The sequence below is a fragment of the Microcaecilia unicolor genome, chromosome 5 (genome assembly GCF_901765095.1).
Source record: "Microcaecilia unicolor chromosome 5, aMicUni1.1, whole genome shotgun sequence".
NCBI lineage: Eukaryota > Metazoa > Chordata > Amphibia > Gymnophiona > Siphonopidae > Microcaecilia > Microcaecilia unicolor.
Genome location: NC_044035.1, coordinates 145,013,331 through 145,037,648, shown reverse-complemented (window position 1 = coordinate 145,037,648; position 24,318 = coordinate 145,013,331). Strand labels below are relative to the sequence as shown.

The 24,318-nt window shown below is 41.8% G+C and overlaps 1 protein-coding gene across 5 annotated transcripts in view; it reads right to left on the bottom strand.

Moving 5' to 3' along the window:
* Positions 1–24,318, bottom strand: part of NDST2 (N-deacetylase and N-sulfotransferase 2) — a 619,227-nt gene that overhangs the window by 54,517 nt on the left and 540,392 nt on the right. For all 5 annotated transcript variants that reach the window (XM_030203391.1, XM_030203392.1, XM_030203393.1 and 2 more), the window contains 3 exons: positions 22,411–22,596; positions 13,655–13,783; positions 4,259–4,441 (listed from right to left, as the gene is read on the bottom strand). In XM_030203391.1, the coding sequence (XP_030059251.1) occupies positions 4,259–4,441; positions 13,655–13,783; positions 22,411–22,596 (498 nt within the window). The remainder of the gene's footprint in view (positions 1–4,258; positions 4,442–13,654; positions 13,784–22,410; positions 22,597–24,318) is intronic.

Below are 24,318 nucleotides of genomic sequence, written 5' to 3'. Positions count from 1 at the left end.
ATTCTGAAATAGTAGCATTGCTGTGGGACAGTCTAGATGATGATGGAACAATTAACCACAGTGGATAAGATAAAACAGCAATTTCTTTTTTCTGCACATACCTGAGCAATGCTACTTCAGCATGTGACTATGAAAACCTTTTATTAAGCTGTGTTAAACAGCGAAAGTTTTACTGCACATTAAGGACTAGATTTTACATATCACGCCTAAAACTTCAGCACCAAAAATGAAATTTGCCTAAGCACATTATATATACACCTTAATTCAGGCATAATTTATAGGCATATATTCTATATATGCTGAGTGGCCATGACAGTGCTCAACTCTACCCATGGCCATTTATACCAAGTAAAATTTGGTGTAAATACTGGCGTCTAAATTAGGCACAGAGCAGGTGTATTCTATAACCCTGCACATAGTTTTCCGGAATGCCCACGACCCGCCCATTCAATGCTCATAGCCATGCCCCCTTTTCGGCAACATGCATTAAAATTTACGTGAACTGCTTTGCAGAATACTCTTAGCAGACAGTGCATGCAAATTCTAATTATTACCAATTAGTGCTGATAATTGCTTGTTAACATTCAATTATCAGCGCTGATTAGCTTCTTAACTAATTAAGTTACGCGCACTGAGGAGGGAATGACCTGGAGGCATATTTTCAAAGCACTTAGCCTTCCAAAGTTCCACTATGAAACTTTGGAAGGCTAAGTGCTTTGAAAATATGCCTCCTGCTGTGACAGTTAGTGTGCAGGCTATTTCTATGTGCTAGCTGTCATGATTGCTGATAGTGTGGCTGAACTTACTGCCACCTCAAGAGGAGGTGGTTACTGCAGTTGCAGTTATCAGCAGCTCAGTAGTGCGGCTGCTGTCATGAGAAGTTCAGCACTGGTGCTTTCCCCCATTGTCCAATTTCACCCCTCTCTCACCACAATCCTTCCAGTATTACAGCCCATCCCTGGGGTTGAAACCTCGCACCTTGAGCATAAGGCACCAACCTCCAAAGCCCACCACTCCCTCTCTGCTCCCACCCATGACTGCAGATCAAAAATGGCCCCTATAATCACTAGTGGTAGACTCATGGTACTCCTACTAGGGGATATTCCTCTATATAAGAAGAAAATATCCTTACATGATGGATGCCCCCTTGTGGCAGTACTGAGAGGCTATTGCTGGGGGGGGGGGGGGTCATCAGTGCCATTTTGGAACCCAGAGCTAATGGGGCAGGAGCATAGTGGGGACTGTTCCTACCCCATGCAATAGAGGACAAGGGATTCCCCGGAGATAAGCCCTTGGAATGGTTGGAGCATCCATGGTTGGAGAGTTCAAGGGGTTGACTTGGGAAATGTGAGAGGGGTTTTGTACTAGAGGCAGTGGCTTGAGAGGGGTTCATACTAGGAGGGAGGGTTTTTTTTGGGGGGGGAATCTGATCTTAAAGGGGGATCATATCAGAGAAAATCTGATATTAAAGGGGGATCAGATTGGGACGGGGGATCAGAGAGGGGTGGGATGGAGAATGGTAGCACTAGCATAGTTGTTAGTTGTAGTCGTGAGTTTGCGTGGGGACTACATTACATACCTCAGCAGATAGTGCAGATGCTTCTGTGTTATATGCCCAGGCACGTAACGTAATGCCACTGTGATAAATGTCTGCAGATGTTGGGCACGCCCCCTACATATACCATACAGGCTTGTTAATTTTCTCGCTTTATGCATGGTAAGTACAAAACCTTAGCACATGTTAGTAAAAGGGACCCAATGTTCTTTTATTGAAAATTGGGGTATGGGAAAGAATTTTTGTATTTGATACATACAAGTTGGTAAAAATTATAAGCAATGATGTTTTTTGGATGTACCCTAGTATATACACATTTTGATTATTGTACTGGCCAAGGTCAAAAGAGGTGGTGGATAAATGCTGTATGAAATTAAATATTAAATGAATAGTTTGGGCTGGCTTTCTAGAATTAAATTCACATTGTTGAGTAAGTTCAAAATGGCTGCTATCTGAATATATAAATACATTATAGCTTGGAGGAGACAGCTGACATAATCCTCCTCAGCTCATTCTTCTCTGATCTGATAAAGGTAATATGGCTCCAAAAACTGGTCACAAATGAGCTATGTTAAGTCACTAGAAAAGTTTCACCTACACCTTTGTCTCTTGACTGGATAGGCTATGGTCTTTAGCTACCATCATTTTCTATGTTTATCATTTTGTTTTAACTATCAAAATTTATAGCTTGCTTCCCTACATGATCAACAGCACATATAAAAGATTGTGTAACACAGAATATTAAACAAAATCAATAATGATATAAATACAATAGTACAGTGTATCATATCATGATAAACAGGTTAAAAGTAAAATGGAATCATATTATGCATACTATGAGATTCATTTTCAAAAGAGAAAAACGTTTAAAAAGTGGCATAAAGCAGAATTTGGACGTTTTCTCACAAAAACGTCCAAATCAGTATTTTCGAAACCCATTTTTCAGACGTTTTTCTATGCTGTTCTTCTGCAGTGTGTTCTAATCTCAAGGGGGTGTGTCAGGGGCCTGGTAAGGGCAGGATTTGGGTGTTCTTAAGACTTGGACGTTTTTCAGCCATAATGAAACAAAACTGTCCAGGGCTAAAGCTAAGATGTTTTGAGCTAGATCTGTTTTAATAATGCATAAGGCACAAAAAGGTGTCCTAAATGACCAGATGACCACTGGAGGGAATCGGGGGTGATCCCCCAATATCCCCCCAGTGGTCACTGACACCCCCCCACCCCGCAAAAAATATGATTAAAAATATGCCTTACCAGACTCTATGACAGCCTCAAATGTTAAAAGTCAGGTCTATTAGAGAAGCATGCAGGTCTCTGGAGTAGTGTAGTGGTCGATGCAGTGCATTATGGAGTTGGGGACTCAGGTCCCTATCTCCCTCTGTCACAATTGTGGTGGAAATGGTGACCCCTCTTAAAGTCACCAAAATCCTACTGTACCCACATATAGGTGCCCCCTTCACCCATAAGGGCTATTGTAGTGGTGTATAATGGGAGGTAGTGGGTTTTGGAGGGCTCAGGGGACAAGATAAGGGAGCAAAGATGAGATGTATATCTGGGAGCATTTTTATGAAGTGCATAGTAGTGCCCTCTAGGGTGCCCTTTTGCTCTCCTGAGATGTCTGGGGGACCAGTCTATTAAAAAAGCTGGCTCCTCCTACATCCCAATGGCACGTATCTCTAAGTTTTGCACTTTCTACTTCTTTTTTTTTTTTTTAAATGGACCAAAAACAAAACGTCCAAAGCACAAAACCTTTTTCAAAACAGTATTTTTGAAAAAAAAATAAAAGATAGACATTTTTCTTTTTTGAAAATGACCTTCTTTCCTATTTGTTTTGTGCAAAATGTCCAAAATTTGACTTAGACATATCATATCGAAAATGCCCCTCCGATATACCATATCTAAGTGGACGAGTATATCAACCACAGCACTTAAATAACTGTGCTAAAAAATAGCTAAAGATTTACAACAAGAATACAAAATTTTAAAAATGTATTCAGATGGAAAAGAACACAGGTGTTCTCATGTTTAGAAGGGACAATGCAAATACATTTTTGACAAACAACTGGAAATGCGGAAGTGTCCTGCTAACAAACTAGGAAAGAAAAAAAACTTTTGAGACCAAGTCTTCCTGTATCAATATAAGCAAGGGAATAAAGATGATGTAATATTCTGGGCTCCTTCATGTGCCAAGAATTTCAACCCTCAAGTGTTCCTGTGGCTTATAATACCAACAACTTTATATCCCGCAGATTAAACTTTGAATAATCAATGCTCAACATAATCTGCTGTTGAAACTTATTTTTTTTTCTTAAAAAGAGGAAATGGACCATCAGAGGTGTTCTTCCTTCATTTTAAGGAGGAAAAGAGGTGTCATGCACCTTCAATCGCCATTGGTCCACTTGACTCGCTAAGAGGATATAGCTTTGAAACAGCAGTAGTGAAACACGTGTCAGCATGGCACAAATTCCCCTATCAAGAACCTGTCAATAATTGATTACTGAAGTTTCATACACTTTGGAGGAAGAACACCTCTGATGGTTCATTTCTTCTTTTTGAGAAAAAAAATAAGTTTCAACAGAAGAATTTCAACCCTGACATGCACTCACTGGGATTCTATTAACGCCCTCTCTAACCTGATTTCTTTTACAGTTTGTGATTTGACCTCTTGATGGTGGTGGTGCTGCTGATACTGCCTTCACCCACCTGCCAGAGGGGGTTCTTCTCCTGGGGAAAGATTTCAAAGTACTTCTTTGCCAGCTGGACAGGTGGCAGAGTCTGCAGCCGAAGGTTGGTCCAGCACTGTACAAACTTGACCAGACTTTCAAAAGTGTACAGCCCCAAGCGATCATTGCCATAATTAGACAAATGGGTCATGAAGATGCTTATCTATGTACAGCAAAGAAAGAAAATACATTAATTTCAGAAAAAGATCCTTTCTTCTTTCACATGGACATCCTTTAAATGTTGGTTCATCAAGTAGAAATGTTACAATGGCCTAACGGAGCCAGGTAGCAGGACAGCATGCTTCCACAGGAGCATCTTGGCATTATATCTGACTCAAGATGCCAAAGAATTTAAGACAAATAATGAAAATAATGTTTTAGACTGGACTCTTACATAATTTATTTATTTTTGCAGGCAATTTATAATTGCTGGGGGGAAGGGGGAATACATGTGTATGAAGTAGGAGCACAAACAATATCAAGGCAATTGTTTTGCATGTAAACGTGTTTTATACATGGAAAAGAGCTCCTATAAAATTGTGCATGGGTATGGACATGTCAAAAGAAGGATCATGGAAAGATGCACCTCCTTTGATGTGGACCATTCATAGACATTCAAGGGTTTAGTTTGACTGGAGGTGAAATATATGTAGGAATTTTAAAAACACATGACAAGTACAAATGTACACATTAACTCCTCTTTTTGCCTTGGAAAATGTGTAAATTTGTGAATGAGGTTCTGGATGCCTATTTTATGAAGGCGCATAGATGCTTATGTTGCCTTTATAAAATATTCCCCAATCTGAAACAATTCTGTGTTCAAACATTTCTAATGTATTTATTTATGCTTATTATTATTTATTTATAGAAGAGTCATCAGAAAAATATTAAGAGCCTCAGCAAGTTATCAACGCTAATTATCAGCACATTAGTGCTTACTGTAGCTTGATAAAAGGGACCCCCTGATTGTGATTACATTTTGCAATAGCATCATTTGAGAATGCAGCACATTTCACCCAAATCCTTGAAACACTGAATTAAAGAAACTCGGGGCTGAGTTGGCAATGCAGGGGGTTGTAACTATTCAGATAAAGGGGTTCTTTTCTTTTTAGAAAGCAAATTATGAAATGAACACTGCCCTTTATAAATATTTTAATTTTTCTAATAAACAAATCAATTTTCACAAGTTGACACACAGTAAGATTTTACAGGGACTGATTTTTGATAATACCAGCCAATAACAATTAGCACTGATAACGTGATGCTGAGGCTGTTTATATATTTCTGATGGGCTCTCCATAAAAATCATAAATATATGAATATAATATTTTGGCCCTCATTTTACAAGGCCTATTCATGTTTAATATGTGTAGAAACCCGCACTTAAATGTTTATTTAGCATAAATGTCCAAGTCCCCAATTTACAAAGCCTGATGTACTGGTGTGTTAGACTCAAGTGTGTGCAAATGGAAATGGGGCATGGCCCGGGCATATTTTAGGCAGAACAAAGGCTTGGCAAGTTCATAAACCTTTAGTCCCCACTTCAGAAGGGGGTAAACATCTATACCCTAAAAGATTGATGTCTAGAATCACACTCACTCCCAAGCATATTTAGGATTTAGCATCCAGCTGCTATTGAGCAGCATCCCATTGGAGTGATTAGAGATGCTGCCTTCCTTCATCCCTTACTAGTTTTTAACCCCCTAAATGCCAAACCAGAAATGTTAACAGGTCACTCTGACAGCGTCAGAAATATAACCAGTTATGTTTCTAAGTTCACAAAGATAACATAACCAGTTATGTTTGCAATCTTAGAAATATAACTGATTATGTGGCCAGCTTTCTACATGTCTATATGAGAGGTTTTCAATCCAGTCCTTGGGGCACACCCAGCCAGTCCAGGTTTACAGAATATCCTCACTGAATGGGGATATTCTGAAAACCCTGACTGGCTAGGTGAGCCCCGAGGACTAGGTTGAAAACCCCTGGTCTATATTCTACACTTTTTATTTTTAAATGGATCTTTATCTTACACACATCTGGCACATAAATGTCCATTTCCCTGTATTATAGAACAGACTCCAAATTGACAGATTTTACTCTAAAATACAGGTGAAAATTGAGATGCACTAACCTGTACATCTCAAGTCCCATTTCTATGACCTATCTATAATGGCACTGTGTACATATTTGACCTGTACAAAATAGGTATAACATAAGCATCTTATTTGACATTCCATATAGGTACCCACAGGTGTAAGTAGTCTGACATCCTTACTGACTATCAAGTTTCAAGTTTCTTAAGTACTTGCTAACCTGCCTATCAGCGATGCCAACTCAGGCCCAGATGCATCAACCATACGTAAAAAAATCGAAAACATAAAAGTGCTTACCGAATTTGAAAAAACGAAGAATGCACCAAAAAAACAAGTCGCACATGATCGGAATGATATTGAAAAGTACAATGCATTACAGATTCATAATCCCCTTCGGTAATCGGCCCCTAAAACATGCGCAGAGCAGCCAAGCGTTATGCTGGCTGCTCTGAGCATGCCACAAACGTATTAAACCTACGTAGGTTGCTTACGTCAGACTGGGGCGTGCGAGGAGGGGGGGGATCGAGACCTGTAAGCCTTTAGCTCTGTGATCTAGTAGGAGAGTGCAGTTGAAGATGACTCTAAAAAGAACGACCCTCATAAACCCCCTTTTGTAACAAAAGACCTCTTTCACTGTGATGGAACAGAGGAAGGGAGGGGGACGGGGCAGCTTGTTTATAGTATTGGGAAATTGGCTTCAGGGGATAGCAGAGAGTGTTAATTTTCAAAGCTGTAGGAGAAGGAGAGAGAGACAGGATTTTTAAGCTGCAGGGAGAAGCAGGGAGCAGTGTCTGTATTATCTGGGGGGGGGGGGGGGGAAGCCGTCCATACAGGACGCCTCTGACGAGCGCCTTTGCCCCCTCCCGATCCTTTTTTGAGGTATGTTTAGTTTTGTAGTGATGCAGGGGGAAGCGGAGAGCCACGTGTTTTTGTTTGTATCTCACTTTTCTTTTTAAACATGCCGGCTTGGATTTTTATGGTGCAGGGGGCAGCGGGGAGATGACAGCTCAGGCCTTAACGACAGGTCTGAGCTCACGTAAAATTTCTGACGGTAAATGATTCGTTGCAATCGTATGATTAGTGCATTCCAAATTGTCCACATTTCAATGGTAGTTTCTCGTTTGCATTCCGTTTTCGTTAGCTGCTTGCTTGGTAGGAAAAAGGCCTTTAATGCATGCAACAGTTAGGAATTTCCTTCATTAAAAGGTTGTTAGAGGGTCGTTAAGGTTTAGTGCATCTGGCCATAAGTGGCTTGCAGACTAAAATAAAAAGGATGGAAAAGAGAAAGAAGAGAAAGAGGGAAGGATAAACACTCCAAGCAGTGGGAAGGAGGGAGAACTGCAATACTCATGATAGCAAAGAGGGGGAAGGAAAACACACTAGGAAAGGGGGGTTCCCTCAGAACCTTTTGATGCCAGGACCTATGTACGGAAGAATAGAGGGCAATGAAAGGCCTCTAGAAAGAGACAGATCTTTAGATCAGTCTTGAACTGTTCAAGGGAAGATTGAGACCTAAGATGCACCGGAAGATGGATCCAGAGCTCCGGGCCTTGAACAGAAAAAACAGCATGTCTAATTCTAGCATGTGCAATATCTCAAAAGGTAAGAACAAACATACAGTCTTGGGTGGAGGAACGAAGAGCTAGTGCCAGGACATAGGGAGACAGTAGACCCGGAAGAAATGAAATATCTAGTACTTATTTGGACCAAAATAAATCAGTCATCTTACTTTTATTGAACTTGTTCAGCGCATTTGATCCAGTGGACCATGAGTTACTACTTGATCGACTGTGTTCTATTGGATTCTGATAGATTCCTCTACCTTGGTTTCAATCTTATCTTTCCCAGTGTTCATATGTTGTTTTATGGTAGAATCAGGATTCAGTATCCTTTTCCACCACATGTGGTGTCCTGCAAGGCTTCATATTGGCACCCACACAGTTCAATATTTTCCTTGCACCTTTATCAACACTAATCCAGTCAATTGACTTGACTTCCTTTGTACACGCAGATGATATCAAATTTTCAGTATAATCAACCCCTCCTCACCGCCTGCAGTTTTGGAACTAAACAGCAAACTTGATGAAATAACTGCATGACTGAGTCTTCATAAATTAAAACAATGCTGATCAAACTAAAGCTTTGATATTCAGTACCATGGCACCTAACCCAATAGGATTATTATTCATTATGGCTAGTACCCAAATAGATCTAGTTCTAACTGTAAAGATTCTAGGAGTCCATCTTGATAGTCAACTGAACTTACAGGTCTACATTTCATTCCTTGCCCATAACTACATCTTTAAAATGAAACAAATACACTCTGTATGGTCTCTCCTAACCCACGAGGACTTGAGGACAGTTATTCATTCATGCATTATAGGGAGCCTGGATTGCTGCAACTCACTTTTCTCTGGTCTATGTTTGAAGGCTATTAAACACCTATAACTCGAGTAGATTACTGCCGTTAAACTGCTTCTAGGTGCAACATGCTGCCAGTATTGGCAATGATTCCCTACAAGATGATTATGTTGGTTCATAAAGTTCGTTCTTCAGAACCAACTCTATTTCAATATCATTTCATTGTACCCTATGTTCCTTCATGATCTCTCCAATATTTCCAAAACCTACCGTTAGTCTCATCATTCTGTCACATCTGCAATAAAAATTTATTTTCCTTTATCTTTTCTATGGTTGCTCCATTATTATGGAACGAACTCCTATTAGGTTTTCGTTTAGAATTATCTCTCTCCTGGTATAAAGCAGATTTGAAAACTCATTTCTTGTACAATACTATCCTGATTAACATCCTGCTAGTTCAATGCTCAGTGCTACCACTACTACTTATCATTTCTATAGCACTACTAGATATATGCAGCGCTGTACACTGGACATAAAGAGACAGTCCCTGCTCGACAAAGCTTACAATCTAATTAGGACAGACACACAGGACAAATAATGGATAAGGGAATTACTAAGGTGGGAATGATAAAACATGGGTACTGAACAAGTAAGAGTTAGGAGTAAAAAGAAGCATCAAAAAGGTGAGCTTTTAGCCTAGATTTGAAGGCGGCCAGAGATGGAGCTTGACATACTGGCTCAGGAAGTATATTCCAGACACATGGTGCAGCTAAATAAAAGAAACGGAGTCTAGAGTTAGCAGTGGAGGAGAAGGGTGCAGATAGGAGAGACTTATCCAGTGAATGGAGTTCCCAGGGAGGAGTGTAGGGAGAGATAAGGGAGGAAAGGTACTGAGGAGCTGCAAAGTGAATGCACTTGTAAGTGCCTCCATTGGTTGGGACGGTGGAGGCACTCATAGGCATGCAGTAGCTAATTTTCTTTCTTTCCTATCATGGTTATAGTTCTTTTCTGCTCTGTGTTTATTTTATTGCTTAGATGTTACTTGCCAATGAGCAGTATATCAAATAAAGACTAAACTTGAAATGCCAGGCTGGGTACGACCAAAGGTCCATCAAGCCCAGCATGATCCCAAGAAAACAGCAATGCAGCTTCCCCAAATTCCTGACTGAAGGCTTAATTGGTATTTATTATCAATAAACATGGATAATGAACCAATGGATCTCAGATTTACAACATCCTATTTCAGTTTATTCACCCACAACAAAGTGGCATAGCTTTTGAACCATCATTAGTCTTTTTCTAATTGCCATCCCTGTCCTTATTAATTGGTGGGAAATCTGAATATTACCAGAAAAGAGAAAAAGTTGAAGGTCAGCCAACTAACATGTTATATAAGAGATGTACAAAAACATTAAAGAAGTGGGGGAAAGACCCATAGTTCATTCCCCACACATCCATTCTTCCAACATCTCCTTCTTCCAGAACACTTGCAGTTAACAGTCCTCTGGAAAGTTTAAAAAAACAAAAAACAAAATCAGCTCAACTCTTTACCTAAAATCCCTCAAACATAATGCGCCTAAAAAATCAGCATGGAAATCAATGCCGACTAAGCATATTCTACATACCACACCTAAATCTATGCACAACTTATAGAATATGCTTAGTTGGTATCTCAGCACCTAAAACTAAACATTTCCATTTACGTCAACAAAAACATGGCTATATTTTATAACTATGTACGTAAATTTCAGAACACCCAAAAAACGCCCATTTCCCCATCTATAACCATTCACCTTTTTGCCTGCATGCATTATAAATTAGGCGCACTGCATTACAGAATACACTTTGAGAATTGTGCGCGTAAATTCTAATTCTTAAAAGACAATCTCATATAAACACAGCTATCAATCACTATGTTTGCTCTGTAAAGCAAGGAGACCAACTGAGTTTCCATACTATAAAATCACCAGAAGCCTATTTGAAACTTAACAAATCCCTGATTCTTCAAAAATGCATCCAATTGGCAACCCACAACTTTTTCAATGAACTTACTCCAGAATGACAGGTTAGAAACTAGCCTATGATTAGACAAAATTTCAAGATCGATGGCTTCTTTAAACAACAACCTAATCATACCTATAGAGGTTTAGATCTATCCCTCACAGGAATAAGTGGTACCTTTTTGATATCTACTTGCCTACGCTGTGACTCTGGCAGCCGAGGTGCCCACATTAATGCCTGCACCAGGTCTTCTCGTGGTTACTGCCTGCCATACTGAATTATCTCTCCCCCTTCTGCCTCCTGAGTCTGATATCTCTTCTTTCCTCCCTTCTGCCTCCTGAGTCCAACAACTCCCTCCTTCCCACACCCCTCTGAGTATATCTCTTCCTTCTGCCCATGCCCCCCAGGTTTTGCATCTCTTTCTGACCCTGAGCCTATCTCAAGGGCAGAAGGATATGCAATACTTGGGGGGGGGGGGGTAGAAGGGAGAGAGGAGAGATGTTATACTTGGGGAGGGGGTGGAGGGAGGGAGAGATGTTGGACTCAAGAGGTGGAAGAGAGAAAGGAAAGATGTCAGACTCAGGTGAGAGGGGAGACAGAAGGGAGAGAGAAGGGAAGGGGGGATATGGAAGGAGAGATGCCAGGAGAGCGGTGGCGGTGAAGCTCTGGAGAGAGGGACTTGGAGGACAAGTAGGCTGGCCAGCAGCAAAATGCCGCCTCCTGAAAAGTGACACCTGAGGCTGCCGCCTCAGTTCACCTAATTATAGGTTCACCTCTATCACCGGGCCAAGGTTTCTTTGTGTTTGGAACTACTTGGAATGATTTAAGTTAGTCTGCTTAATGGGTAACTTGATTGTTTAATTTCTTGTAAATACCATTTCATTTCTTGTAAATACCATTTCATGCAACAGTGTATATACTACAGTTAATAAGTGTATCCAAGTAAAGCTGTCACTGAACAGTCGTTGGTGAATTCTGAGGTGAAGAGGGATTTATTACAGAGCTCAGAGAGCACCTGTCTCTATTGATACCAGTCATCCACACCTTAAAAGGTACAAATCCCAGGACCTTGACTTCAGGTACTGGAAGGCTCAGCCCTAAAATAAACTCCAAAATCCTGAAGGTATATAGGCCTATCTCCTGTACAGCATAAGCAGCCGCAGGGAGATAGGGTAGGACCCAGGGTTAAACAAGCAATTAGGTATTGCCACTTTTTGGGCTATTTTTGCCTCATTCCTAAACTAGCTCAAAGCATGCAAGACTTATTTATTTATTAATTAAATAGTTTATCATACCGCCTCAACTAACTAGTAGACCTATAGAATATATAGGCATGCCAAATTAATTAATGTAAAAATATTTCTAACCTGCCTATCCCCAGCACTAGGTATGGAACAAAAACATAGGAAATAATTCATAATATATTAAAATGACTTAAATCAAAGATAAAAAGAACCATCACTAACACCACAGCCCTGCCATACTGAATTATCTTGATCAACATTCACACAACACACTAACACATCCAACAGCTAAAATCATATCACTACTAAAACAGATATACTTCTATCTACTGCTCTATTCTCTGAGCAAATGTCGCAAAGCACACCAAATCTAATTTATATAAACTATTCTTTTATATCATTTTATTTTAACTTCCCTCCTATTATGTCGATATGTCACACCATGTTGAATTGTATTACATGTAACAGCAGACTGTGGTAGCAATTCCTTGTCATACTATAAACAGGAAATGCTTCTATTTAAAGTAATTCAGAAAGCAGCTAGAAAGGAATATAATCAACACCCACCTTTTCCTTTCTCTCTTTTTTATTTTTTTTATTTCAGGGAATGTGTCTGAGATTTTAAGTCTAGTTGGTATAGTGCTTATCTCACTAAAAATTAAGTAGATAATGGTGCTACCATTCTGTTTGCTATCTAGTTTGTGTTAGCCCTACCTCAGTCTGCCCTGAGCCTGAATACATTATTGCAGCACTGAAGGTGTGATCTCAAGAGTCAAGGTCAAGCTAAACAGATGGGAAGGGAAACAGGCTCAGAACCTTCTGGAGTTATGGTTAGGGAATTTTATTGCAGGCCCCCAAAAATGTACTTCTGTGTAAAAAGGCAGCTAGAGATGGAGATAACTTTTAGAAGCTGCTAGACAAAAGGCTGGAAAATTACTGATGCCAAATAATCAGTACCTTCAATATAGGTCTGTGAAGGCTTTAATGATGACCCCATAAACAGTGTAAACAAATCCTTTGAACTCTTTTATTTGGAAAAGTACATAAGACATTCTTTGAAGGTTAGTAGTTGATCTTTGCAGATAGTATTTAATTTTCTGGGTGCTTTTGGGATTTGCAACTATATACTTGGCTGTCTCTAACCGCCTATTGAATTGATCGGCTATACTGTGGGAACACATGGTGTCCACAGAGCCTTTAAGCACTACTGATGAGGGAGGGGACACAATGTTTTGGCATACTATGCCCTGAATGGCTAATAAAATTGTATTTAATGTGAAGTGATTTTCTCCATTACAGGATCACTTGAACTTTTATTTATTTTTTTTATTTTGAAGTTGCAGATTTTGACATCCTTTTGAAACAACTCTTTCTAAAGGATCAAAGCCATCACCTTAATATGTGACAGGCTCCTGCTCAAGACAACTGCTGGACAAAATGATATCCCAGGCAATAGTTGCTTTTGATGCCCACCCCCCCCACCGCTTTCCCTTTTGGGTTCACATGCTTGCAGGTTAACTCATAAGGGATAAGAGTAGCACAGTTCCACCCCCCCCCCCCTACACACATTTGATGCCCAGATCGATCAACCTTCTTGTCCACCTCTTGTGACAAAGCAGTCCCTACATAGCCCTCAGATGTCCCGGATATGACAACTTTTCTGCCTTTACTTACAGGATTCAGTAGAACCGTGAGGAAGAGCTCACCCCCCCGAATGCTCTTGTCCAGCTCTTTGGAGCCTCCAGGATATTCATTATAAAAGATGGTGTGAGTGAAGAGCCCACAGGTTTGGCGAGGCAGCACCTAGAAGGGAGATAAGGATATGGGCTAAAGAAACAGAAGGACAAGCAGCAATCTTTACCTGCTGCTCTGTAATTGTATGAGATTTTTAAAAAGCTAGTAATGAATCAGTAGATTGACTTTGACTTTTTGACTCACCTAAATTACTTGCTGTCAACATTTTCCATCATCATCATCTCAACAATAAAATATTTTTTATGGTAAAAATAAATTATATGGCAACTAGCAAATTATCATGTATATCTACCATGTGAAAAAAGAAGATCATGCATGTACATAGTCTGAAGTAATCTGTAAAATACATATGCCTGTATGAGGACGTTTGGAAAAGTGGAAAAGACATTCTTGAAGGTTAGTGGTTGATCTTTACAAATAGCCAGTGTATCTATAATAATGCCATGGAATATAGATTTTACTGCAAGAGTGGTAAGCATTTGGCAAATACCAGGCAAACAATTTAATTAAATAGACAACAATCTAAGGGGGTCTTTTATAAAGGCGCAATAGTGTTTTTAGTACATGATAAACACTAGAGATGCCCATAGGAATATATGGGTGTCTCTAGCGTTTGATGCACACTTATTTTTAGCATGTGCTAAAATTGCTAGCACGCCTTTGTAAAAGAGCTCCTAACTTGTCAACAGCTACTGCATTGGTTTCTGCAGGGACAACACAGTTCCCTACATATATTCTCTTTGGAGAATGCAATAAATCAGTAATGTATGGATAATATCCTTTGATGGCACAGAGGATGGAACATTTTGCTAGCTAGAGCTACAAAGCCTTTCTGCTCATGTGCAACCAAGCACAGACAAGTACAACAAGGTCCCTTTAATTATATACTAGATTTATTTAGCAAAATGTTTATTTTAATTCCAAGGGAGCCTGGGAAGTACATGTGATTTACTTATCACACTGTCTCTGGAGAACCCCAGTTACAGATAAGCAACTTTGCTTTCTCCAAGAACAGACAGGACAAATCAGTCCCACGTGTGAGACTCTCAAGGGAAGAATTCTCTTGAAGTCTCTCCTCCATGTTTCTCTCTCTCTCCCCCCCCCCCCCCCCCCCCGGCAACCTGCACAACTGTGCATTTGGTAGGAAGGAGGTGAAAAATCCAACACCTTTTATTTCTGATTATGAAAATGTACATTCTTTACTGTATACTTAATCCTCTCTGTCCCCTTCACCTTAAATATGTATTTGTCTTCCGGAATTGGTGATCACCATTACAGAAAATGTAAGCCACATTGAGCCTGCAAATAGGTGGGAAAATGTGGGATACAAATACTACAAATAAATAATTGTGTTACTTTTCAGTTTTTAAAACATTTTTAAAAGATTTCTTTGTACTGACTGGCAATATTTGCTAAAGCCAAAGTGAGCTCCAGAAACTTTCATATATATTATGGGTGTAAAGAAATGTTGTTCACTTCTAAACAGTTGCTTTCCATACACAGCAGGATGACATCATCCAGCAGTGCTGGGGAAGACCTGCTCACCCACAGCTCAGTGTTCTGAGCCAATAAAATTTAACAACAGGATGTGAGGTGACATTATTTGGGCTGAAGCCAGTGGGCGGAGCTTGCACTATATTGGTTTGTCCAAACAATAGCAAACTTGTGAAGTGTATATTGTATTGCATTCTCTCTGTTAGGAAGTGGGGGGGGGGGGGGGGGGGGGGGGAGGGATGCAAGGGAAGATGGGGAGTTTTTGAAGGGTCTGTGAAGGGGGGGGGGAGGGTTATATTCAAAATGAATTTATTCGTTCTCCAGAGTATGTTTTGCTATTTGCAGTGCTGTATTGTGGATTTCAGTGCTGTGTTCATCAGTGGCGTAGCCACAGGTGGGCTTGGGTGGGCCAGGGCCCACCCATTTATGGCTCAGGCCCACCCAACAGTAGCACATGTTTAGTGGTAAATGGTGGAAATCCCAAGCTCCGCCAGCTGAAGATTTTCCCCTGATGGTAACGAAAATGCTACGCTCCATGACACCGGCACCTGCGCATGCTCAGTTTTCAGTGCATGCCTGCTGCCAAGGTGGAAAGAAGCGTTTTCCCACCTATTAGATTGTAAGCTCTTTGAGCAGGGATTGTCTTTCTTCTATGTTTGTGCAGCGCTGCGTACGCCTTGTAGTGCTATAGAAATGCTAAATAGTAGTAGTAGTAGCAGCTGAGATAATTTTTTTGGGGGGTGGGGGAGAACACTTGGTGCCCGCCCAATTCTTGCCTAGGCCCGCCCAAAATCTGTTGTCTGGCTACGCCCCTGGTGTTCAGTGCCTTTATGTTTGCTTATGATGACAATAAAGATCTTTATTGTCATCATAAGCTCCTGTTCCGATTCTCCTGCTCCTCAACACGCTCCCTCATTTCTCCCATTTCATTTTGGAGCACAGCAATCTGCGCAGTAGTGTTCTGCACCTCGTCTTCCCTTGTAGAAAGCCTTTGTTCCACTTCTGCTAGGCATTTCGAGTGCGAGTCAAACTTTTCATTGATTTCGTCCACTGCCGACTGCAATTTGTTGAGTTTATCGTCCAATGCTGTTGATACCAAGCGGGAAATCTCCTGTGCCACTCCGCAGTCTGAGCTGGAAGTGAGGCCCGTGGTGGCTGCATCTCCGCCATTTTATTCGGGCTTCCCCTTGGGCGGTTGTTAGCTTTTTCTGTGTCTTCGAGGGTATGCCATGATTAATCGCCCCTTCTGGCACTCCAGGCAGGACCAAGCATCTAAACGATTAGTCCTGTGCAATCCGGGGTCCTTAAATCTTGTTATAAAAGCAGATATTAGCAGGTTGATCGCGGAGCCTCTCTTCCTTGCTGCTGCTTAGGTAGCAGGCATCACGTGACCCCCCTATTGTGATCATACACAAATGAGCTGCTGCCCACACCGCTGCTGTCACTAAGCCAGACCAGGATGTAGGGAGATGTGAGCACTCGGGGGGCAGCAGTGACCAATGAGCTGGACTGGGCGTTCAAGCTGCTGCAGCCTAAGGCTATTGTTTTTATGTAGAATTTCTATTTAAAATCACTAGGTTCAGGCTGCAGCAGCAGGTCAGATGCCCAGTCTAGCTCATTGGTCGCTGCCACTGCCACCCCGAGTGTCAGCATTCCCCTGCAGCCCAACCTGGCTTGGTGACAGCAGGCGTGGGCAGAACAGTCCCTAAGTTCTGAAGCTCCGCAGCTATAACAGAGAAAATATAACAAGCATAACAACAATGTGGATACAGGACCTGATAGTTTATTTGGACAAACCAAGATGGCAGTTGCTGGAGGAACTGGTTTCAGATTTTTTGACATCACACTACCACCTGTCATTAAGTCTCCTTGTTCTGAGCATTCACGGCCCTTCCTGAACACAGCAGTCTTCTCATTTCCTCAATTAGTTCCAAAGCTCAATAAATTAGACAGCTTTTGAGGAGGTTGGAGGGACTGTATGCCTGATCAATCCTGTTGTCTAAGGAAGACATCTGTTACAGGTAAGCAATATTGCATTTTCGTTGACAAGCAGGATTGAGTCAGGCACACAAGTAGGGGACTCCAAGCTTAGGGCTGCTTAGACACTGTACTTTTCACAGTTTTGACAGCAGCCTGAACTGACAGAATGCAAGAGTTGCTGGCTCAAAGGAACAGACTGGCCAGAACAGCTTAACCTAAAGACTCTGTTTGCAACTGAAGCTTGGACCAGGTAGTGATGCAGACTACAGGAATGGGGCAAGGACTATGTTGCTATTTTGCAGATAGTTGTAAGCAATGCAGACATCAGCATTGTTTACTACTGCAGTAGCCCTAACCTGATGAGACTTCACTCTGGAGCTGAGAGGAGTATCTGCCTTTTGATAACAGAACTATATGCAGGATGCTAACCAGTTGTTTTTTTTTTTTAGTTCTTTTTATGAATAGTGTGCTACTCCAGTTGAGATCAAATGAGACAAACAATTACATAGAATATTTGATAGCTTGGACCTTTTAAGGCAGCACATGAATCTAAAGTGTGCAGGGCTTTCTCATGTCAGTTTTACAAAATAATGGTAGGAAGAACTGTTTCCTCACTGATATGTCATATTGGGAAAGAATTTAAGGTGGGTAAACAAACAAACAAACAAACAAACAAACAAAAAAAGCCCCATGATGAAACTGAGTGAAGGAGTCAGAAGTTACCAATGCTTGAAGCTCACTCACTCTTTAAGCTGAGGTTGCTGCAATAAGGAAAAGCATCTTCCATGTGAGGAACTTCAATAAAGAGGACACTAATAGCTCAAACAACAGCTTCATTAATGAAGGTCCCAAGGAACAGGGGGCTTCGGTAGTGGAGGCTTATTTTGGAGAAGCCCCTTCATTAAACATGAGATAACAGTATTGCTGGAAGCTGGGAGGTTCTCTACTGGGGCATGGTAGGCTGAGAGAGTGCTTAAGGTATCCTCTTATAGAGGATGACAGAAGGCCTTTATGATACAAATACTGCCAAATAGAAGGTGACCACGTGGCAAGATTGTGGCCATTAGTAGAACACCAGGTAGTAAATCACTTCCATTTGAAAGAGTAGGTACATCTCATAGACTGTGTCATGGTAGCAATAAGAATGTCCTGAATAGGTTGTGGTAGCCTAAGGGGGGAAAAAACCTAGAGGCTGCTCTGTTTCCAAAGATCTCAAGTCTAAATGCTGTAGATACCCCACTTATTGAGTTATCATTGCTGGAAACTGATTGAGATTTGATTTTGTGGAGGTAGAACTGCCAACTGTTGAGAAGTGAGAACCATGGTGCTTGGTTTCTGCTGAAACTTGTGAAGGTTTTTTGTGTTGAGAGGGATTGGTGGATATGCATACAGGAAGGACCAGCTCTATGGAATTAATTGGGAAGGATGGATAGAGCAGCAGAGTGAAAATTTGGTGTTTTTGCTGGTGGCAAAAGGGCAATCTGAGATGACCCCCTTTCTTGGAAAATGGAGTTGAGAAGCAGTATGTCCAGAGACCACTCATGGGGTTGGAGGTTGTCAGTTATTTGGTTTGCACTACCAGGATGTAGGCCACTTGAATGTATAAAACAGTTAACTATAGCAAAATGGAAGAATATCCTGAGTGTATAATAAATCAGAATGAGCTCCAAGTGGTTGATGTAGGCAGACCCCTTGAAACTTGGCCAACTTCTCTGAAGTGACAAGCATAGATACAAGCTCCCCAACTTAAGGTCAATGCACCTATAATCAGGACATTGTCTCTGTGATAAAGGAAATCACACAGAGATGTTAACTGTGGAGGTCCATCACTGAAGCATTAACTGAAGTTCAGATAATGGGGTAAGGAACTGACTAGAAATGCTGAGATTTTTTATTCCACTGGAAATTTAGGTCCCACTGAGGATACCTCATTTTGAAGAGCTGAAGCCATGTGAGCCCCCCCCCCCCCCCAACACACATATATGAAATAAGCCTTGGCTGTAACTTTGGGTGCTGTTTGTATGATATGAACATGAGAAATGAGGTCCTGCACCCTGTCTTCCAGCTAAAAGGCCCATGCTTAATTCTTGTCTAATGTAGTGCCTATAAAGGAAATGGTGTTAATTGAGTGCAAAGTCGATTTTTGAAAGTTGATCAGAGTACATAAAGACTGAAGAAGCCGCATTGTTGTGATTACTAGAGCTAGCCCATGCTTCTGAGGAGGCCACTAGGAGTCAATTGTCAAGGTACGGGAACACTAAATGGCCCTGATAGTAGAGGTAAGCCACTGCCACTACCAGGCGTTTCATAAAGATCATGGGGGTTGAGGACAGATAAAAAGGAAGGACTTTGTACTGGAAGTGACTGGGAAAGTTATCAATAAAGTGGCCCTTGAGGAAATAATTTTGTTTGAGCTTTCCAGAAACTCTGTGAAGTTCAAACTATTCTATTGTAACAAGATATCAAATTCACCTTCCACCTCATTTACTCGCCTCAATGTATTTTAAGAGACCAAAAATATCCACACTCAGTTTGGTGTCTTCCTGCAGTTATTGTGGAGAATAGCATTCAGCTCACTACAAATGCCCTGTCAAACTTTTTCTTTGTGTTATTCCATGAGTTTTGTGTACGTGGGCCCATAAAGGACTGTAAAAAAATTTAATCCACTTCTTCACCAAAAGGGCAATTTCCCCAGATGCAAAGTCAATCATCACAAGAAGTGCTGCTCTCTTAACAGACATTGTGCAGCTTTCAGCTATTCTGGTCAACTGTGGGTGTCTATCTGCCTGGTCTAGTCAGCTTTGCTCCTAATTACCTGCTTTGCCTCTGCCAAATTGTCTCAGATAGCTGACTGGTTCTCAACTCATAAAATGAAGCATAGCCCAGACAAATGAAAGGCAATTTTGTTTTCAAACAAATATCTACACTGACACTTTCAATGGTATTCAGATTCTGCTTATTTCCACCATCAAAGATATTACAGGGGTGGGCAACCATGATCCTTGAAGGCCACAACCCAGTCAGGTTTTCAAGATCTCCAAAATGAATATGCATGAGATCTATTTCCAGACAATGGAAGCAATACACTCAACAGATCTTAAGACACCTACAATTAATGCAAAAAAAAAAAAAAAAGCAGTAAAATTGATTACAAATGCCAAAAAAAATGTGACTATGTAATTCTACTTATCCACAAGAAACACTAGCTACAAATTGCATCAATAATCTTTTTTCGACTCTTGTCCAAATTCAACCTACAGGTATGCCTATTTTCTTATCTCATACCTTGACACCATATTCTTTGTCAACACTGCTCTGACATTTAGGGCAAATTGTTGTTGGCTAGAAAATGTGCATATGGTCACAATAGTGAATCAGATAGACAGCACTTGCAGACAGGGCCGTGCCAACATGGTAAGCGCGGTAGGCGCTGCAGGGGGGCGCCTGCCTTCAAGGGCGCCGCGCCGTTACGTTGTATTTTTTAAAAAAAAAACCTTACTCCTCCATCCCCGGCGCTTTAAATTTACCTCACTCCGCCTCCGACGTCTGCGCAGCATCAATGAAAGTGCTGCCTGTCTGACGTCTCTCCACCAGCCCAGCCTTCCGTTCGCTCGCTCGTTCGTTCCCTCTGTGTCCCGCCCTCAAGGAAATGAAGTCAGAAGAAGGCAGGACACAGAGGGAACGAACGAGCGAAGGGAAGGCTGGGCTGGTGGAGAGACGTCAGACAGGCAGCGCTTCCACTGACGCTGCGCAGTCGTCGGAGGGAGGTAAATTTATTTTTTTTTAAATATTTTTATTAAGGTTTTTACATATTTATAACAAGGAGGGAGGTAAATTTAAAACCCCGGCGGGGGGGGGGGGGGGGGGGGGGGCGCGTGCGCCAACTGATAGTCTGCAGGGGGACGCCAGAGACCCTAGGCATGGCCCTGCTTGCAGATGGAAGTTATATCATTTGCTGAAAATGGCTGTCTAACCGAGGGGCTCCATCAGGGTGTAAGACAACTTTTCCTTCAAAAAAGATAATGCATCCCTTAAAAAAATATATATTAGCAAATTATAAGGGTAAGAGCTGTTAGTTAAAATGTCATTGCAGGAGAAAACTAAAGAGATTTAAAACTCCTCCTGGGCAAATGAAAAATCAAATCAGGAAGAAAGCATAGGGACCAGCCTGCATAGCATAAACTGCACTATCAAAACCAGAGTCGTAGTAGAAAATAATGAAACCAGAGGAGGCTACGGGGACACTGATCACAAGACTGGATATGAAAAAATTGATTTAACTGAAGCAAGAAACAGGTTCAGTGAACAGCAAAATAAAAAGACAGTAAGAGAAATTAGGAAAGACTTGGCAGAAATTAGGAATTGAGTGGGCATAAAGGAACAAAAATTGGGTAAGTGAGAAGAATGTATCACAGGATTGTGAAAAAGTACAGAGCAGTCACTAATCAAGATCTCCTAACAAAGCTGGAAAATGTAAGAGAACAGACCCTGGAAAACTAGTATCAGAATTAGAAGAATCATGGAAACCAGGACTGGCGTTAAGGGGTGGCAACCAGGACAACTGCCTTGGTGCCCCCCCCCCCCCCCCCCCATGCCACAGGGGGCCCCAAGCTTGCCTCAAGTTGAAGGAAGCATAGCCTGCAGGTGGGCTTTGGAGCTCCCTCCCGTTTTTGCCCTGGGCTTCTGCATATCTAACACAGGCCCTGCTGGAATCCAGTGCATATGGTAAGCCTATGGATGCAGTGCAAAAAATATATCAAAGTGTATTAAGATTGAATTATAGCGACAGTAAGGGAAAGAACTTATAAACAGATGAAACCTATGGGAGCCTGGGACTCCTTAGGATCAACCCAGGGACACTGTGGCATGCCTGCACAACTTTGCAAAGAAAAAAAGACTCATGACAAATGTAAGATCCTTAGGGCCATACACTGGAAGAATCATAAAACAGAATTGTTCAATGATTATCTCACAAATCACACACCAAGAGAGAGAGGAATTTGGAGAGGCAAAAATATACCTAAAATGAAAAAAATATATGCAACAAGAGGCTGAAACCATTTGTACTATTCTTTATTATTAGTGGCTCCAGTGAAAGACTTGAAACAGAGGAGGCTTGGGAAGTCTTAGATAAGTGTTTGAGAGCTCTTTTCACAGGCTGAAAAACCTTTGGGTGTGAATCTCACATTTAATGGACTCACCATGATTCCATTGTGGATGAACCCTCGACGGTAGCGGGCAGGTCGCAGGTGTGGGTATTCCTCTGTGCTGGTCACCTGGATGTTCCAGACAGATTTCCAGGCCTCATACAGCTGAGTATGAATGGGGTAAACCCCGGAATGGTGTGGTGCCACTGCATAGCCCAAATCTATGGGAATGCCATGTTCCTAGAAGCATAAGCAAGAATGGTTATAACAAATAATATCCCTTCAAAACTGCCTCTTCCCCTCCAGTACTCAATAGGAATTTAAGAATTGTATACATATGCCTAATATTTAATTTAAATGGTTACTGTATGTTACTACATCCTCCCATATAGTCTATTTCCCTCTTTACTTTGTGATTTTTTTAGTTTTTAATTCAACATTAAGGGTCCTGTTTACTAAAGTGTGGTAGGTATTTGCACTTTCCTGTGTGTTAACAGCCAAAATTAGCATGTGGTAAGCTATTCTACAGCTTTTGTATTATTGGGGGCATGTCCAGCATTCCCCCTGCTGTAAGCTCCTTACTGTACACTTCAAGCACAACCAGTGCAGATGCACCTAATGTCACATTTATGTGCACTCAGACTAATTGAACATTTGACAGCTTGCCCTTCTTACTGTGTGCTTATTGCAATGTGCAGTCCAGTGGCGTAGCTACGTGGGGCCAGGGGGGTCCTGAGCCCCCTTAGACTTGGCCCTGAACCCCCCTGCCGACGACCCTCTCGACCCCACCCTCTCGCCGCCAACCCACCGCTGCAGTCGTCGCCTACCTTTGCTGGTGGGGGACCCCAACCCCCGCCAGCCGAGGTCCTCTGTACGTGCAGACATCAGACTCAGAAGAACGAAGCCTTACGCGGGAAAAGACAGAGGACCTCGGCTGGTGGGGGTTGGGGTCCCCTGCCAGCAAAGGTAGGTGACGACTGCGGCGGTGGGGGGAGGGTTGGTAGTGGGGGGGGGGGGGGTCAAAGTTGGGGGGGGGGGGGGCGGCGGGGGGGGGGGGGGGGTGTCGGCAATGGTGGTGGTGGGGGGGGCTAAAATGTGCCCCCTCACCTCAGGCTCTGGACCCCCCCTCCCACCGAAGTTTGGCTACGCCCCTGGTGCAGTCCACACCTATTCTCTGCCAATACCCCAGACCACACTAAGCACAGATTTCAAGTATATATTCTGGATGTGTTGTGTAGGTCAAACGTACAGGGAATGAGCCAGTCTGGAGGTTCAGTGGCATTGTAGTACACTGCCAAACAGAAGGTCCTTGGCTCAATGTACTCCCCAGGTCAGCCAGGGATGTTGTGAAGAAAGTATTCACTGACCCAGCAATGAGTGGAGTAGTGGTCATTGCTCTAGTGTGACACCTTGTGGCCAGATTCAGAGTCCATGATTACAGGGTTCCAGTAGGGGACCTAGTACATTGCCCTCTGCTCAGGGATGTTTCTGCAATAAGTAGACTAAGTACAGTGGGGAGGACAGATATAAAATAGGGGGGAAAATCCCTAGGCCATTGTAAATGAAGGCTTGTCAGGATTCCAGCCCTGGCTCCAAACTAACTGAAGGCTCAAAAGGAAGTGGAAGAAATTGCTGGATCCCATCTTCTATCAAAATCCTTTACTGTATACCTTATAGCTTTCTATTGCATTACAAAAGTGTCCTGGGATTAAAAGAAAAAACAAAACAAACAAGAATGAAAATTAAAATGAGCTTTTAATATTCAGAGAAGAATTTCCAAAGCCATGCAAACACTGATTTACCCATGTCAACTGGCCATCTGAAAACTGCTCTTCCTCATGTGATTGAAGTACATGTGCACTTTTAGTGGCATTTAGAAGATGCATGCCTAGCAGCATATTTTGGTTAGGAAAGAGAGTAATTGTGTAAATTTAGTTTTCAAGTCAATGCTTGTCATTTTTC